Raw genomic sequence first — 17623 nt, 5'->3', positions numbered from 1 at the left:
ATAATGGAGCACTGCTTTGCTCTACCCCCACACTCACACTCTCAGCCTGCTTCACTTGTTTCTTGCTGGGCTGAGGTCTCCCAGTTATAGGAACTTACACTGAAAGATCATGCACTGGTGGTTTGCAACCTCATCCCTACACGAGAGTGACTCTGGGAACTTTTTAAAACTCCAACACCAGACCACACCTCATGCTAAGTATATCAGAATCTCGGGGGTGGAATCCAGGTATCAATATTTTTCAAGGCTCCCCAGGTGATTCCAGTGTGAGAACCACTACCTTAGACATTTATGTTTGTTCTTCTTTCTTTGGATAGCAGAGAAGTGCTGTGCCCCATTCATGCTGTTTCTACTCCCACCTTCAAACCTCCCAGAAATGTCTATTCCCTCTCCACATGTTCATGTTTAATTCCTGTTTAATCTTTGAAAATTCAGCTGGAACTCCATTCTCTTTTCAAGGGTTCACCTTTGCCACTTTATTTTCTATTTTGCAAAAGTAGAGCCTTATATATTCCAGCTCTCTCTTTCCCACCCTATCTAAACCAACATCATGTTCCTTGTGCACCACTGCCTTGGATTCCTACCCAGCACTCTGGCTTCTACTCCCTCTTACATTGTGCACATCGCAGCCAGAGCAAGAAGTTAAAAACTCCTGCCTACTGCTCACCAACAGATTCCCATTGTACTTATAGTCCGACCCACTGGAACAAGCCCTGCGTAATCTGAACCTGTCATCTCTCCATCCTCACCTCCTGCCCTCTATTCCTCACTCACTCTGCTCTGCAGCCACTGGTCTGTTTCTGTTCACTGAACACACAAGCTAGTTCCTGCCTCAGGGACACTTGGATGACCCTGCTTGCTCCTTCAGGAGTCAGCTCAAACACTTCCTTCTCAATGAGGTCTCACTGACCCTCCAATCTAAGCTGGCAGCCCTGCACCACCCCATCCCCCACCCAAGGCACTCCACCACTTCAACCTGGTTTATTTTCTTCACAGCTTTTAACACTCAGATTTGTTCTTGCTTATCCATTTACTTGTTATTATCTGTCTCCTCCATGAGAATATAGATTATACTTCTGTCTTTTCACCACTGAACCTCCAGAAATCACAGTTTTTATTGAATAAATGAATCAACTAATCAATGAATGAATGACCATGAATAAATATAACCCAAAACAAAACTATATATATCATATGTTTTCTCTTTACATGTGTCTATTTCAGGAGAACTTGGCTTTCTAACCAGACCAAAAACTCATCATGGGCAGCAAGTACACTTTTTCTTCTTTTCCAACCTTGAAAGTCAAGAACAATACTAAGAAAGTATCATACATTTAAGTAATTTTTTATTATTTGGGCAATTTTAGAAAATCCTCAGCATTGTACTGAGACAGATATGTGGGTTTTTTACCTAACCTTCAGTTTCCCATAACCCTCTAACCCATAAACGTTCACCTAAATTGTCTGTTTACTACACCACACCTGAACAAGAACAACAAGAAGTCTCTAATTTTAATTCACCTTCCAATTGTTTCACCTTTCAGTTCCACTCTCTGAATTACATCCATCTTATTAGGAACCTTGCAACTTGTAAATCTACAATTGCAGGCTTTGCCTCCATGAGGCCATTGAATTGCCTGATATGGAGCCAAGCACATTTTTGTCTAACTGATGTACATCTGCTCAGATAAAACAGACAGAGATCTCCATCAGGAAACTGCTACAGGATGACCCACATTGGAGCTGCATCATTAGGGACAAGGCCTTCCTCTGACTAGAACATTTCTCAAAGCTTATACAGGCTGTGGCTATCGGTTCTGGTTTCAAGATTTTATTTTACTTTTTTACATCTGACATATCAAAACCAGTCTGTGAAATCTAGGTTTTGTTAAAAAGCCATCAAAAAATTACTGTGCAAGACTAGAATCAATTTTTTTCCTAAAACCTTACTGACAATCACAGATACTAAAGAAATTGCCTTCTATGAAACAGAGAAAAAGAAAACACGAAATTCAGGTAATCACAGTTATTTTGCTAGTATTATTTAAAATATAATTTTATTTATGCCATAGAAGGCAATACTATCTTCCAATGCCCCCTTCTTACTTATTTCAGAATAAATAAGAGATCAGTCTGTCCCCAGGTAACTGCTAACATATATCTTCAAACAACTCAAGCTTCTCCAAGGAAATAATGTCATAATCCTAAAATACACAAAACATTCATAAAATCCCCTTTAATCTTCAGTTCTGGTGACTAAAGATAAAGTTTGTCCCAAGTGCAGAAAAGTACACTACAGGCCGTAAGATGCACCAGTCATCCCACCAGTGCCTTCCAGAGCCTCAGTGCATTTACCATTGCCCCCCCAGGTGCTAGGAGTCCCCATAAATTCTGTTGACCCAAGTGGGGGACTCTGCTCCAGGACCCTCACTGGCCCTGCAGGGCTCTCATCCTGGAGATCCCCTCTCTCCCTTTCATATGGAGATGTCACTCCAAGAGGAGTCTGACAATGGATCTTGCAGGTACCAAAAAGAAACTTTAAATCTTGGTTCATTAAATACATGTTCCTTTTCCTGCCCAAAATGAGAAATATTCTTTGACATCATCGCCAACTAAATCAGTAAGTAGAATATACATCATCACTGTTATTACTCTTAAATAAAAAGTTCTTTCTTCACCAATTTTCAAAATCTCGAATCCCCATGAGCACTCTCTTTTTCTTCTCTCCTTGCAGCTAGTCAGTTATTCGATGAACAGCATTATTCTTGTTTGTTTCAAAACACACCACTTTGGAACCTTTTCACGCCTCCTGCCACCATGTTAGTCCACGCTCTTCTCATTTCAAGCTTAGAACACCACCCTATTCTCCTACCAGGCTTTCCTGCCTTCAGTTTCTTCCCCTCCCCTACGTGCAACACCCTGATGCTGGGTTAACACCAGTCCTAGTCCATGACCATTTGATGTCTCCTCATTATTGAAAAATAAACCCTATACTTCATAAGGACAATCGTACCTTCTGGCCGTGAACATGGGTACACCCGAACTTCAAGATGCTCCTCCCTTCCTGGCTGTGTACTCCCCTGATACTGAAGTTCTGTGTGTCCTTCAAGGCGCACCCACATGCGGTCTCTTCCCTTAAACATTCCCTAACCACATGCCCACAGTTATCCTTCCACTGATAGTAATGAAACTCATTGCCTGTGGTAGGTGTATGGGTCTTTCAGATGTATTCTACTTCTCTCAGTAAAGTTGCTAAAGAACAAATGACCCCTGGTCAGTTGAACAAACAGACATCAACAGTTTCTACCTTGTTTGACCTCTCATCTCATGCAATTCCTCATTCTCAAAATATGCTTTTCACTTGGTTTATATGATATTAACTTAGGATTTTCTTTTAACTAATTAGCCTTTTTTCTCTTTTCCTTTTGCCAACTGCCATGGTTTGAATGTTTGCATCGCCCCAATATTCATATGTTGGTAGGACCTTTGGGAGGTGATTAGGTCATGAGGGTGAAGCCCTCATGAATAGGATCAATGCCCTTACAAAGAGGCCCCAGAGAGATCCCTCGCCTATTTCACATGTGAGGACCCAGGGAGAAAGAGCCGCCTATGAACCAGGAGCAAGCCCACACCAAACAAGAAATCTGTCAGTGCCTTGATCTGAGACTTCCCAGCCTCCAAAACTGTGAGAAATAAATTTCTGTTGTTTATAAGCAACTCAGTCTACAGCATTTTTGTTATAGCAGCCTAAACAGACTAAGACACCAACTGTTACTCTCACCATTGTTCTTCATCCTGACTGACACCAGCCTTGTCCGAGCTGCTCCCCTCTCTTACCCAGGTGGCTGCAACACCCCTTAAGTGGTCTCTTCACATCCAGCCTCATCCCTATCCAACCTTTCTTACGCTGAAGCCCAAGAATCTTCTCAATCCCAAATCGTATTGTGTCACTCACCTGCTAAAATTACCTCAACAAGGGTCTTCCAAATATCCAACAGTCTCTCTCAGGGTGGGGGTCTAAGTACTGAATTTTTCCAAACTCTTCAGGTGATTCTAGTGCGTAACCAAGGTTAGAAACCACTCCTCTAGCCATATTCACCTCCACATCTCTGTTATTTTTTTTTTATCTAGAACATTCTCCTACCCCTTCCAAACCCATCTACCCTGACTAACTACTATTCAATTTTCAGATTTTAATTTAAATATTCCTCCTCAGGAAGGCTTTCTCTGATTTTCTAGATCAGATCAGACTGCTCTGAAATGGGCTCCCATACGTTAACTACTTCTGCCATTGACTGTAAGCTCCAGCGAGATGGCACTACACCAGTCTCAGCACTGTATCCCAAGTACGTAGCATGGTGCCAGGCACAAGGAGGGTGCTCAGCAATTTTGGCTAAATGAATGCTATAAAAGCACTGCAAAAAAAAGTGTTATGAAAGCTCAGAGGTGAAAAGATTATTCCATTGTGGAATCAAATAAATTACTCTTTTCTTTAAAAACTCACAAGACTATGTGAAAATACTGGCAATACCCTTAGATGGACAAACAATCCCAAAATAGGAAAATACTGTAATTGGCCAATTTTGAATCTAGGAATTAGACACCTTTCATTTGACCATGAAATAAAGTATTTGAAGGATGACATAACAGCTCATCATACGCCTTAAGTATATGAACTAATTATAGGCTTATTATGAAGAAAAGACTCATTCACATGCTACAGAATGGAGACATACGCATTTCCACAGCTAACATTTATTTTTTTAAGTACGGTCTATCTGCCAGTAAAGCCCCAAATGACAACTCTGTAAGAACATATGGCTATGGCCAAAAGTCATATACTTAATTCCGTAGAGTCTATTCTCTAGTATAAGGAAACAAAGTAAAAACATTCTTAATTCTGAAAAAAGAGGCATAGCCAGAGATAGTTCAGTAGTCAGTTATTATGCTGTCAATAGTGATTAAAATATACTCTTGTGAGTGGTAAAATGAAGAGCTCAAAGTCAATTCTCTACAGACACCTTATTGTTAACCAAACAGAACTCATTTCCACTGAATTTTACTATTGCGATATTCCTGAAAATAAAGTCCAGCCTCAAGAATTCTGGTCTTCATAGCTTGCAAGGCCAAGTTATACAGCACCACAGCATAGCTTTCGTATTACAGTTCACTCATCCATAACTCAATGTAAAAATTGGTTGTCTAGGAAATTAAATAAACTTGACCAAAAGAGCAGCATAATCTCTTACCATTAAAAAATAAAATTAACACAAATTTTTCAGGGAGAAAATAAACCAAAACTAAGGATATTCTGCCTTGCCAAAATAGATGATTTCACAGAGCTTACATTGTAATCAATTTAATTCCTCAACTGTATGTTGGGTGCTACAATGTAAAGGCACTGGAATAAGGGCTGAGAGGTCTCAAATGGTAGATGAGGCATGGCCTCTGATCATCAAACAACTAAGGAAAAGGCAGGCCAACAATGAACTCTACTATAAGGCAAAAAGGCACCTGCATCATGCAGAGGTGCAGGTGAAACACTTTAGAACACAAAGGAATTAGTTCAAACTGGGGAAAAGCCAGAAAGATTTCATGTAGTACGAGTATCAAGGATCACAGAGCTTTCATGAGGGAGGTCTTTCATATCAGGGAGGAGCATGAACAAAGGCACAGAGGCAAGGGCACAGGCAATGGCTTGTAGGAGATGTAGCTGGAGCGGAGGGAACACAGAGACAGGTAGAAAGTAGGATGCGGGGCTGGGAAAAGATTCTGAGTTCACGATGGGAAGGGACTTGAATGTAATCTGTTCCTAGACAATGGAAAACTATCCACTGTTTAAAACATAATCTTAAATGTGTCTTAGGAAAAATTGCAGAGGCCAAAAAGGGTGTCACATGACCGATAGGGGGCTCCTGAAACAGTCAAGGAGAAATGGTATTTTACAGATGAGAGAGAAATCACAGGGCTCATTGTGGAAGGATAAGAACATTGAAAAGAATATGATTGAGACATCAGAACCAGAGAATAGAAATCAAATTAGAACTTTTTATAACAATATAGAGACAGGGTAGAGAATGAAAATCAAGTTCCAATAATGTAACTTCAAAAATAACTAAACAGAATAACAGCTGAATTCTCACAAAATTTCTAAGCAGTTTACTCCCAGGAGAATCAGACCACTAGGCCTGAAACACACTGAGCATCTTCTATGTTTGCTTCTGGACTGGAACCAAGGAAGCCACAATGGTGCCAATCATTCAATTTTACTACTGGAAAGAAAAAACTCACACACACTCTTCAACCTTTGTTTTTTTTCTTTCCCATTGGTATAATCTGCTAAAACAGCTAGATCCAGGTCTTTACAAGATGCACTTAAACAACAAAATTCTCAAGTCAAAAAGAAAAAAAAAAAAAACAAATTCTGCTGCTAAGGAATCAACGACAATTCCCATCAGACTATCAAGGCCAAGAAAGAAGGAAACCAGTATTTACTTTTTGTCCATGTGTCAGGAAGCTTGATGCCAAGCATTAAACCTCACACTGCCCATCATTATCCTCCTCTTCATCATCCTCAATTTACAGAAGAGGAAGGTGGTCTCAAGGGAGGTAAGTGACTTGCCTAAAAGAACTTACGTAGAACTGAGATTCAACCAAGATTCACCTAACTTCAAATTCCCTGCTCTTCCCAATAAGCACTGTACCTCCAGGATTTGTCCTCAGCCAATGCTTCCCTCCATCAGTAATACCTCCTCCTCCTGTGCAGGTTCTTTCTCCATTCACTTTTGCAAATTCATTCTTAAATTAATCACTGAGCACCTACTGGGTGCTAGACCTTGACGTTCACTGTGTTTTATATGAGGCATGGTGCACTAGGCACTGCCCTTTTCCTTATTCAGACATTTGTCAGATGGCCACATCACTTTCACTCACTTCAAAGATGCCTTCTGGTAAACATAAAGCCATGACATTCATGCCATAAAATCTGAGTGTCTACTAATTTCCAATAAACAGAAAATTTTAGTTAGTTGGGGTTGAAAAAGCGTTTACTACAGGACCATCTAAAAGATAATATCCTAATAATTTAAGTAATTTCAATAGCTGAGAATTCTTGGTAAAGTTGTTGACAGTATTAAAATCACAATCCATGAATTAAGTACATGTTGCCACGTTTTTAGTGCAATTTTAACCAAAGCACTGTGTAGTTGTGTGTATATATATATTAAGTACCCTCAATAAATATTTACTTATAAATCATGCAATAGAGAATGTTTCTGCATCAACTGATACAGGGTTTCTCAGAAGTATCCCAAAGTACTGCTGGTACGATTTCATAGCCAGCTGATATGGGAAGTCAACTGTGACATGTAAGTCGAAGTAATGAATGATACTTGCTTCTTTTTACAGAGGCATTTTAACTCATCATGGGCTGCTGAGTATTACTACTAACTGAAGGGCCCTGAACAGGGTAGCAACGTTAGCAATAACATAAGAAGATGCATTTTAAAAGCATACCAACAACTGTTCAATAAGCTGTATACTATAGTAAACAAATAATACTGAAGAAAGAGCAGAAATACAAGTATTCCCTAATTTCAAAAATGATATGCCTTATGATACTGCTTTTGGAGGCTGGAAGAAGCTGTCTACTACTACTATTTAACTATTTATCCTTACAGAACATAAAAAGGAGGTTGGAAAAAATGCCAGTTTTCATTCTATAGCTGCTCGCTATTCACATGAGAAAGCCTGAGATCCCCACAAAGAGCCCAACTCTAGCCCAGCCTCGCTACCAGCACATCCAAATGTGCACAGAGACAACGGAATGGCCCTCCCTCAGCTGCCCACAGACCACTCTCCCCTCTCACCGGTGTCACCCATGCTCCCAAACCTCACAATTAAAGTAAATCAGTGTAGACTAATCTACAGTCAGATGAATCCTCCCAGCAGGGCCAGTATCAGCGTGTTCTACTCTATTTGATAAACAACTGCAGGTACTACAGAGAATACGCCAATAAAATGAGGGGATTAAAGTTGGTGGGATTAATAATGAGCACTGGTGATTTGGGTTGAACATAGAAAATAAAAGTTTGCTTTAACCAGTATTTCCCAATCTTGGCTTTACTTTGGAATAACCTAGAGACTGTGAAAGAATATTGATGTCTTGGCCCAAGCCCCAGAGATGCTGTAATTGATGTAATTGGTCTGGTTTGCAACCCAGGCATCAGGACTTTTAATAGCTCCCAGGTGATTCTAATGCACGGGCCATGCTGAAAGCCACTGCCTGGAACTCTAGCCTTATGTCTACCAACACTAAAGAGGCAAAGCCTTTCGAAAAGTAATTTAAAAAATAAAAATAAATTTAAAAATTTAAGTTGCAAATCTGATTAATGGCACTTTTCTCTTTCACACAGACCTGTGGGTACAAAGGCCTAGTTTGCTGTCAAAAAGTTAAATAAGCAGCTAAGTTTGTCATCACCGTGCTCACCATCACAGGTGCTGGGCACAGACATGGCACTTCTTTAAAGAGAAGTTTCAGAGAGACTGGGAGAAGACATCACTGAGGCACACAGTTCTCCGGGTCCAGCTCCTGCCGTCTTGCTTGCCCTGTCCGACATCAGAGCCACATGGCCACACAAAGCAGCCACTGGCGTGGACTTGGCCCACTTTGGACTGACTCCTGCTCGGAGACTACAGATAGGACAAGACGCCTTGTGGATCACAGGATAAAACATAATCAGATGAGGATATACACTTCATAAAATACACAGGTAGAAATCACTTTGGAGTCATTAAGGGCACAATTATTAGCAAAATTAGGTATTAAAATATGCAGAACGCCATCTATTTCATATCGATTAGATCAAAGCATAAGGTCATTCTGTCAAAAATATTATTTTACAGAAAGAATGGATAAATTATCCTAATTCCAGGGGGAAAAGTATCTGTTATTAGAATAATAACAAAAGAGAGGAATGATGCCTAAATTCTGCACATTTTGCTTTATTGATAAATTAGAAAAATTCCAAATACAAGAAAACGTATGTAGAAGGATCAGAAGCTTTATTTAAATTTTTACCAATTACTTTTTCACCAACTGGTTATTTGTCAAACTGATGTAAAATGTTAACATTTTATACATACTACATTTCATTTTACATAGAAAATTCTGCCTTACTTCATGAAAATAACTATAAATATTTACAAGCCTAACCAGAGACAATAATTTAAATATCAAGCCCAAAAACATCTTTGAAAACGTACTGTGTGTAAGATTCACTGAATCCAGCAACAAGGAAGAACACAAAAGCAACCTGGTCTTTGTTCTCCACATGCCTTATTAATTACGAGGAACAAGGAACTCAGAGGCAGGCGTTGAAAGCATCAGAACCAGCACTCTCTGGAAGTAATCTTTTTCTTGATTATTTCTAAGCACAGACTTGGCAGGCATCTGAATGTATTAAAGACACATCAGCAATATTTCTCTCTGACTCTGAGAGAAATGGGAGAGACCAAAAACAAGAAAAATTATGGCACGCTTACCATAAAATAATTGATGACATGAAACAATGGATTCGCTCAATGGCTGAGAGCAGCTCACAACCTCGGTGTCTCCTTCACAGCACACGTATGCCACAGCAGAGGCACTCTCCAAGGCATTTAATTGTCACACTAACTCTAAGAAATGTGTACAAGCAATTTAACTTTAAAATTTCACATAAATGATGTTTACACAGCAGGAGATTCAACTGAAAAGACCACCCTATACTTTCAGTCTGAGCAAAGTGTAATGCCCCCCCTTGTAATGACAGCAACCACACAAACCCAGAGAAGGCAGGTGGCTCCCACACCGGACCTCCCTCCACGGGGATTCACTCCAAGCACCGCACTCTGCTGCTGGTTTTGTACCACTTTCAGTGATACATGTGCTTGCTCTCCATATTCCATTTAGGAATTCATTCAAATTAATCTTCTATCAAGCTGAGCTAGGTTAGCTCTCGGCATGACCCAGAATATAACGCAAGTACGTGTGTTCGTAGTTCCACGTGCATGACATGAAACTTTATTTATGAGTAAATGTGTTTTGTCTTATTGCCTACAACATGCTGGCATTCATTTATAGCAGTATATTTCTTTTTAGCTATGTCACTTTGTATACTCATTAAGAACTGGTATAATAGTATAGTTTAATTTAAATTTAAGGTTTTCTACTGATTTCTAGTATACAATATACTGCATTTCCTACTCAAAATTTTTCTCCTACAAGATGTCTTTAAAATTACTTGAGAAAATATAAGAAAAAGGATATCTTCCCCTGCAAAAAAAAAAAATGGAGGGGCTGTCTTATACAACTGCACATCTTACATACCAGAAAATATGGCATATATTCAGAATCCTATATGACAGCACATATGGGTGCTTATTAGGAAGGGACAAGGGAAGTAAGGACAGAGGGAGGGAGAGAGGAGAAGACAGATGAAGAGGGAAGAGAGCAGCTCTCCTAGAACAAGAACCTACACTACACAGTCCTTGGATTCCTGTTAGCTTTATGTACATGTTTCATGGAAACGTATGGAACAGTTTCAAACATGGCTGTTAGGGTCATTTTAATGTTACTATTTTTTGTTTGTCCATTTTCTCTAATTTCTACTACCAGCATCAGCTCAATCAGGCTCTAAATGAACACTTTCTCAATTCTTTGGTGACTGGAGCCAAATGTTATCAGCTGGTATTGAAAAATCTTTGAGAGGTTGGCCTACAAATCTCTCCTGAGTTATCACACTCAGATGCCTTGGAGAGGGGATGAATAGGTTTCCAGTGACGCTTTTCTGGAGAGGTCTTATTATGCTCCCTGAACACATATTTCACTTTTATTTATTTAAAACCAGTGGTTCTCAAACTTCATTTTTCATCATCATCACCTGGAGAGCTTGTTAGCCAAAGTTTGCTGGGCCCACCAGCAGAGTTTCTCCTTCAGTTAAGAGAGGGTTAACTTCCCACCTGATGCTGATGCAGCTGGTCTGGGGACCACACTTTGAGAACCACTGGTTTAAGAAAACACCTTAAAGTACTAGAAAGGCATCATTCTGGGATTCTACAGGAATGCCACTCTATTTAACCTCAGGCAAGTTACTTAACTTGGCTTCCTCATTTCTCCATCTTCCACCAAGGAAAGAGGTGGAGATGACTTCTTAGACGAGAGCTGAAGCAGCAAAGAAAGAAATGCAAGAGTGAAAATCCAAAGGCAGTTTGAAAAAAGAAACCACAGGACCAAGAGACAGATTTGGGATAATGGGGCACTGGAGAAGGAGTAGGCTAAAACAACGAATTTTACAGGATAGCTCCTTGAAGAGCCGCCAGGAATGAACTCAGCAAAAACACGAATGAAGGGGCACCCACGCCCACCTGCAGAAGAGTCTCAGAGAGGAGACAAGGTCCCTTCTTGAGGTCCCAGGCCAGTCTCTCCACTGTGCTCGATATTTCTTCAGGTTTGAGGCCCCGAGCCACCTGTGATTCCTTTCTTATCCTCTTCTTTTCATATCTTCCACTTTTCTCTCTGCTAATTCCTTCCCACCAAAGTGCCAGGGTGTTGACGTCTCTCTTCCATCTTCACAAGAAAAATACTTCCCTTCACCTTGCACCCTCTCCAACTACCAACCTATCTTTTTTCTCCTTCCCTTCACAAACTCCCCGCAAAAATAGTCCACAGTCTCCTGCTATTCAAACAGTGGTCTTCAAGATCAACAGCATTAACATCACCTGGGAGCTTAGCAGAACTGGAGCATCTCAAGCTTACTCCCATTTACCTTATTTATCTGAATTCCTTCTTGCTCTGATAATGGAATTGACATTATTCCATTAATTTTCCAAGTCTACACTATAGTCTAGAGCTATCTCCTCAATTCTATTCACTGTACACTGAACTTATTCTAAAGAATAAATTTCAGGATGTCTAGGGCCCAAATATTAAATCTAGAATCCCCACGATACCTTTAGATTTCTAACAGAATCTTAAAATTCAAAAATAGATAAATAGCAGGGCATATAAAAAAGACACACAAAACCTGCAAAAAACAAACATAATCAATCCTAAGTATAAGAACTAGATTAAAATTTGCTACAGGTTAAACTATTCAAAAAAAAAAATCACATTGAGCAAAGACCTAGGGATGCAAAAGTGCTTTAAATATTTTTAGCTTTTGTTCCCCAGATGGGAAGCCAACATAGTCACTATTCATTTACTCTGTTCTGATTAAACCACTGTATGCATGCATGGCTCCCTCAAAGGTAGGAGCCCTGATACTCATCCTACCTTAGTGAGCGCCCCTCCCTAGGATGCTGCATCTTGCTCCTCAGATCCCCCTTCCATGACTGCAGGGCTTTGGTAGATCTCCAGAAACAATGGATCAGCAAGGCCATTTTGTTCCTGGTATTAACACTCACATAAACCACGTCTAATCTTACTGGTTCAACAAACATCTCCAAGCCCCCTACCCCACCCCAATACGAGGCACTGTGCTAACCCTTGGAATACAGAAGTGATGAGAAAAGACACACGCCTGCAAGCAAGGAGTTTAGGGCCTGTGGGGAAGACGGGCTGCTTAAACTACTATAATTTATCTCACAGATGCTGTGAATAGTCTAGAATAGTATGGGGATCCCAGTGGGAGAATCTAATCTAGTTTAGGGAGGCAGTCAACAAAGGCAGAAGGGATATTAAAACTACATCAGAAAAAAAGAATAGGGGCTGGCCCGGTGGCGCAGCAGTTAAGTTCGAATGTTCTGCTTCTCAGTGGCCTGGGGTTTGCCGGTTCGGATCCCATGTGCGGGCATGGCGCTGCTTGGCAAAAAGCCATACTGTGGTAGGCGTCCCACGTATAAAGTAGAGGAAGATGGGCAGGGACATTAGCTCAGGGCCAGTCTTCCCCAGCAAAAAGAGGAGGATTGGCAGTAGTTAGCTCAGGGCTAATCTTCCTCAAAAAAAAAAAAAATTAAAAGAAAAAAAAAGTAGTGCACAGCCAGACAAAAAGAAGAGGGAGACCATATCCTACAGAGAGAAACAATACATGTAGAAGCCTGGAGCTTTTTCAAGGTGGATTCAAGTAAGTGAAAGAAATTTCATGTGTCGCAAAGCAGAGCGTGAAGGACAAAGTGGTGAAAGGCTGGGCTGGAGAGCTAAGCAAGTAGCACATCATGGAGAAGCTTGTAGCCCACGTTGAAGATTGTGGATTTATCCTAAAGTAAATGAGAAGACTTGAGATGGCTACGATCTAGATTTGAAAGTTACGAGGCTACAACTATAAACACAGAGTGTAATTAGGATAAATCAGGCAAGTTCAAGGAAGCGGCACTGGGAAAGGAGAGGAGTGGAGAGAACCTACACACACACAGACAGCAGTGTCAACCTAACCAGGGGGTTACCTGGACACCCAAGATGCTTCCTGGAACCCAGCTAGGCAAAGATGTCTGTATCATGCAATGACAGTCAAGCCTGGAAGCGATTTGGGAAGACTCATGCCTTCCATCCGAAACACTGCAGCTGGAGAATGCTCAGCCGCCCATATCTACCGCCGGCCTCTGAAGCCCCTGCTGCTTTCAGGCCCAGACCTATGCCAGGACTTGTTTTGTCCTTCTTATGCCCTATCTCCACACACTACTCCTCCCAGAGCCAGCTCCTACTATGATAATTAAGATGTTTACATTTCTAAATTATTGCCTTGTCACTATTAAAGCCATTTAATATTCTGGGCTTTAATTTAAACCTTAACTTTAATGTCTTTATATGTTGATGGTAGCTAATATCAAAAGATTAATTCAATTTTTATATAATGAGTAAAACATGCCTAATGTATAATTATAAATTTACTTTAAGTTATTTTAGAGCCTTTCACTAGAATCCATATTAAATTAAGGGCATATTCTCTGATGTTTATGTACATTATGCATGTATGTTTTAAATCAACTGCAATTTTAAGGAAACTTCCATCAGTATTATATTTGACAATTTATATTATAGGAACTTATGTGAAAACTAAGGAGGAAATGCTTATGCACTCATTTTCCATGCTCTTTCAGCATCTGTGAAACAGTGAATCCCAACACATAAATGCTGAGCTCCATGAACACGACTGTAGGTCAGTTATGTGTGATGTCTTCTTGGTACGTGGTTTGGGATGGGATGAGAAGAGCAAGAGATGGGACAGAGGCTGAGGAGGCCCGGAGCAGAAACGCAGCAGTCAGGAGAGAAAGGTAAGGTCCACGCTGGGTCTGGCGAGGTGCACACGCGCAGCTAGGCTATCCTGCCCCTTCTGGCCCCATCAACACCAGTCTAGATAAAAACCTTCTCCTAAATCCAGACTTACACAAGATGAGAAGTAGGGTCTGGGGCAGGCAATCGAGCACGGAGGATTTGATCCTCAGGGTAGAAAGCAGTAAAGGCAGCCAACAGGAAAGGATGGACCAACCTAGGCACTGTTGGCTAGAAGGGCAGGGAAGCTCCTGAAGCCATGTGAGTGGGACAGGTGCTTCCTGGGACCCAAAAGGTACAAGAGCTAAGTTCAGCCTCAACTACTTGTGCTGCTCTGCCACTGCCATCACCCACCCCCAAGCCCTCTACCCATGAGCCCGGTATTCAATGAACATTTACTAAATAAACATGTGAATCGACGAATTAACATGGTTTGATTTTCTCTTACTTCCTTTTCACTCTAGCCAATTGTTCATCCAGTAGCCTATCTATCGCTTATGAAGACCCTGAGTACATAAAATTGCAGGGAGAAAAGTATATACCTGACACTTCATCCATCTGCTTCCCTCCTGTGAATGCCCAATTACTGTACAAGCATCATAGCACTGCCCAGAGTCTCCTTGCCTGCCCCACCCCCACACACACACTCAGATTTTAATCCTAAATCTACTCAGTGAAGTTCTACACCATTTTTTCCACTAACGAGGCCCTGCTTCTGTCACGACGTCCCCTTCAATATCTAGTCAACATTTCAGAACAGCCACTACCACCTTCCTGGCCAGTCTCTATGCTCTGGGCCCCCCTCACCCACCTACTCAGACCTAGATAAAATCCTCGCCAACATTACAAGGCCATCTGTAACAGGAAGGTGTTCTACACTAAAGAACATAGTTTTTCTCTCCTACAGATCAAGAAGATTCTTAGGAGAAAGAGCTCCACTCTAATTTATTCATGACCCCCCGCCTCTTCCCCACTCTATAAGTTAGGATGTACTCAGATAGAAGGAAGAGAGTACATGAATAACAATGGCTTAAATCATTGTTTACCTTTTTAAAAATACCTAATAAAGTAATCCTAGAGTTGCTTTAACTGCTCAGCAATTTCAAGAAGGCCCCAGGTTCTCCTCATCCTACTACTTCACCATCCTTAGCATTCTGGCATTAATTTTTCAAAATTGCCTCACAGTTGCAAAATGGCTACCACAGTTCCAGGCGTGATATCCTCATACGGCAGGGCCTCATACAAGAAACTAGTGGTTAAGGTAAAAATTTTTTTAATTATTCTCTTTCATGAGCCTCAATCCCTTGATACAAAGAGGAAAATCTTTACACAAAGCACTGAACATTGCTTTTTACTTTACCTTGGCCCCTGCCCAACATTAGAACAATTCTAAGCCTGTCATGAATTAACCCACTGGGCATGAGCACATCTCTGCCAAAACAAAATCAGAGTGCTTTAGTAAGGAAGAAGGAAGCTGGATACTGAGCAAATAACCATGTCTGCCACACATCACCAAAAGGGTTTTGAGAAATGTGTCACTGAGTATGTGGGCTCCTTTGGTCCTCTCTGTCTCCCTTCCTTCTTTCCTTCCTTCCTTCCTTCCACTACTAATGAGTATTTATCCCTTCTTGTATAGTCTAATCCCTTAAAAAATACAATAAAGAAGTATTTTTCTCTTTAAGAATTAGCTGTAGAAAAATAAGTCAAATAAATAGCTGAGTTCCCAAAATGCTGTATAAACTGTACTATGCTTCCTTATTTGATTTCTTTGCCATTTCAGCTCCGCTTTATTCAATTCCGGGTTGATCAATTGTTGCAATGGATAGCTGATGCTGTAAATTAAGTTCCCCAGCCTCTCAATCTGTCACGAAGCGTTCCATTCAACATTTATTGAGCGTCTGCTGTCTCTAAACACTCAAGAACAGCTGCATATGTAAAGCAACTCTGAAAATTCCAGAAATAAATATTTAATAATATAAATACATACGTAACACAGTTTTGATTTTTTGGGTATGGAGTTTTCTTAGAGCAAGCCATGCTAGTCTTTCAAATAGTACATCGTTAAATAACGACTGTGTTCCTCCTTTATTTTCCTATCAACTTAATAACCCCTTTTCTGAGGTTTTTTTTTCTTTCTCCTTTAATAGTGACTCTGTTTACTAGTCACTGCTTCCTCATTTTCAAGTTTAAGCTAAGAGACAGAGAGAGAGATTACTTCCAACATCTGTGCCAAAACGCTTTTTGCCAAAACCTGCAATTCCTGCTGCAAGTAAAACTGATTCTAACTATGTGATATTTGAACATTTCTCTCAGAGGTGCTGTAAGTGAAAGTTTTCAGCTTAAGAACAAGCTCTCATCTAGGCTCTCACTGTCAGGCATGCACCTGTTCCAAACACCACTGAGTCAGTGCCGTAAACAGACCCTGGAGGGTGAACAACAGTTTGATGTCTGTCATGGATGTTTGTGATAGTCACCGTTTAAGATCACTGCAAATTTTTACATGTGCCATTGTATCAATCACATAACTGCACAGAAAAAAATTAAGAAAGTTGATTACGTTGTCATTCATTGGTACACTCGAAGATAACATTACCTAGAAAAACTCGAGACTAAATGTGCCTATAAATTGTCTAACACTATTTTCGCTCAGACAATAAGAAAATTTTAGTTAACATCTGGGTATTAGGTTAACGAGATTTCCTGATAATCCCCACAGCTAAAGTTAGTGAGCACCCCATCACCCACAACAGTTGTGTGTGTGCTACCCCTGCACACTCCTCATGTGACAGCCACATTCTTTTCAATGGCTCCTTTCCCTCTGCCTGTCCCTGGGATGCAGGGATCACAGTGCCCCACCCCCCATCTCCATTCTCCCTGTGAGTCTCATCTACAGCTATAACTTCAACTACATCTCAAATGCCATTAAATCCTAAGTCTGCATCTATATTTCGAGCCTGCTCATTCCCTTTGAGTTTTAGGACCATACCTCCACCTTCCTTCTAGGTAATCCCCGTATATTCAGGGATTAACCTACCCTCAGACAAACCTGGACTCGACCTTTTATCCTAGAAACTTATTTCTGTGTTCACTATCTGGATTCGAAGCATCACAATCAATGCAATAAACTAGGATTAGAAACCTCAAGTATCATAAATGCCTCCATCTCCCTTAATCATTCACAAATCTGTGAAGTATCTACTCTGAAACCATTCATTTATGTTGAATTCCTTATAGGTCTCACTAGCCCGGATCTAGCTCAACTCATCATTTTTCATATGGGCTTTGGTAAATGCTTTTAAAGCTTGTCTCCTTGCCTCCAATCACTGTTATTGCCAAAATATCTTCTATGCTACACTTCCATTTGACAGATATTTA

The 17623-nt window shown here is 40.6% G+C and overlaps 1 protein-coding gene across 6 annotated transcripts in view; it reads right to left on the bottom strand.

The window, feature by feature from the left end:
* The window catches only part of MEI4 (meiotic double-stranded break formation protein 4), a 235737-nt gene that overhangs the window by 184945 nt on the left and 33169 nt on the right, over positions 1–17623 (bottom strand). Inside the window, exon 1 of one of the 6 annotated variants that reach the window (XM_070558996.1) lies at positions 8489–8711. The exons of the other annotated variants lie outside the window; for them this stretch is intronic. Coding sequence (XP_070415097.1) covers positions 8489–8513 — 25 coding nt within the window. The 5' untranslated portion in view covers positions 8514–8711. Of the gene's footprint in view, positions 1–8488; positions 8712–17623 lie in introns of those variants that run through there. 6 annotated transcript variants of the gene reach the window in all.

The sequence above is a fragment of the Equus przewalskii genome, chromosome 9 (genome assembly GCF_037783145.1).
Source record: "Equus przewalskii isolate Varuska chromosome 9, EquPr2, whole genome shotgun sequence".
Lineage (NCBI taxonomy): Eukaryota > Metazoa > Chordata > Mammalia > Perissodactyla > Equidae > Equus > Equus przewalskii.
This window is presented reverse-complemented; position numbering and strand designations above follow the sequence as displayed.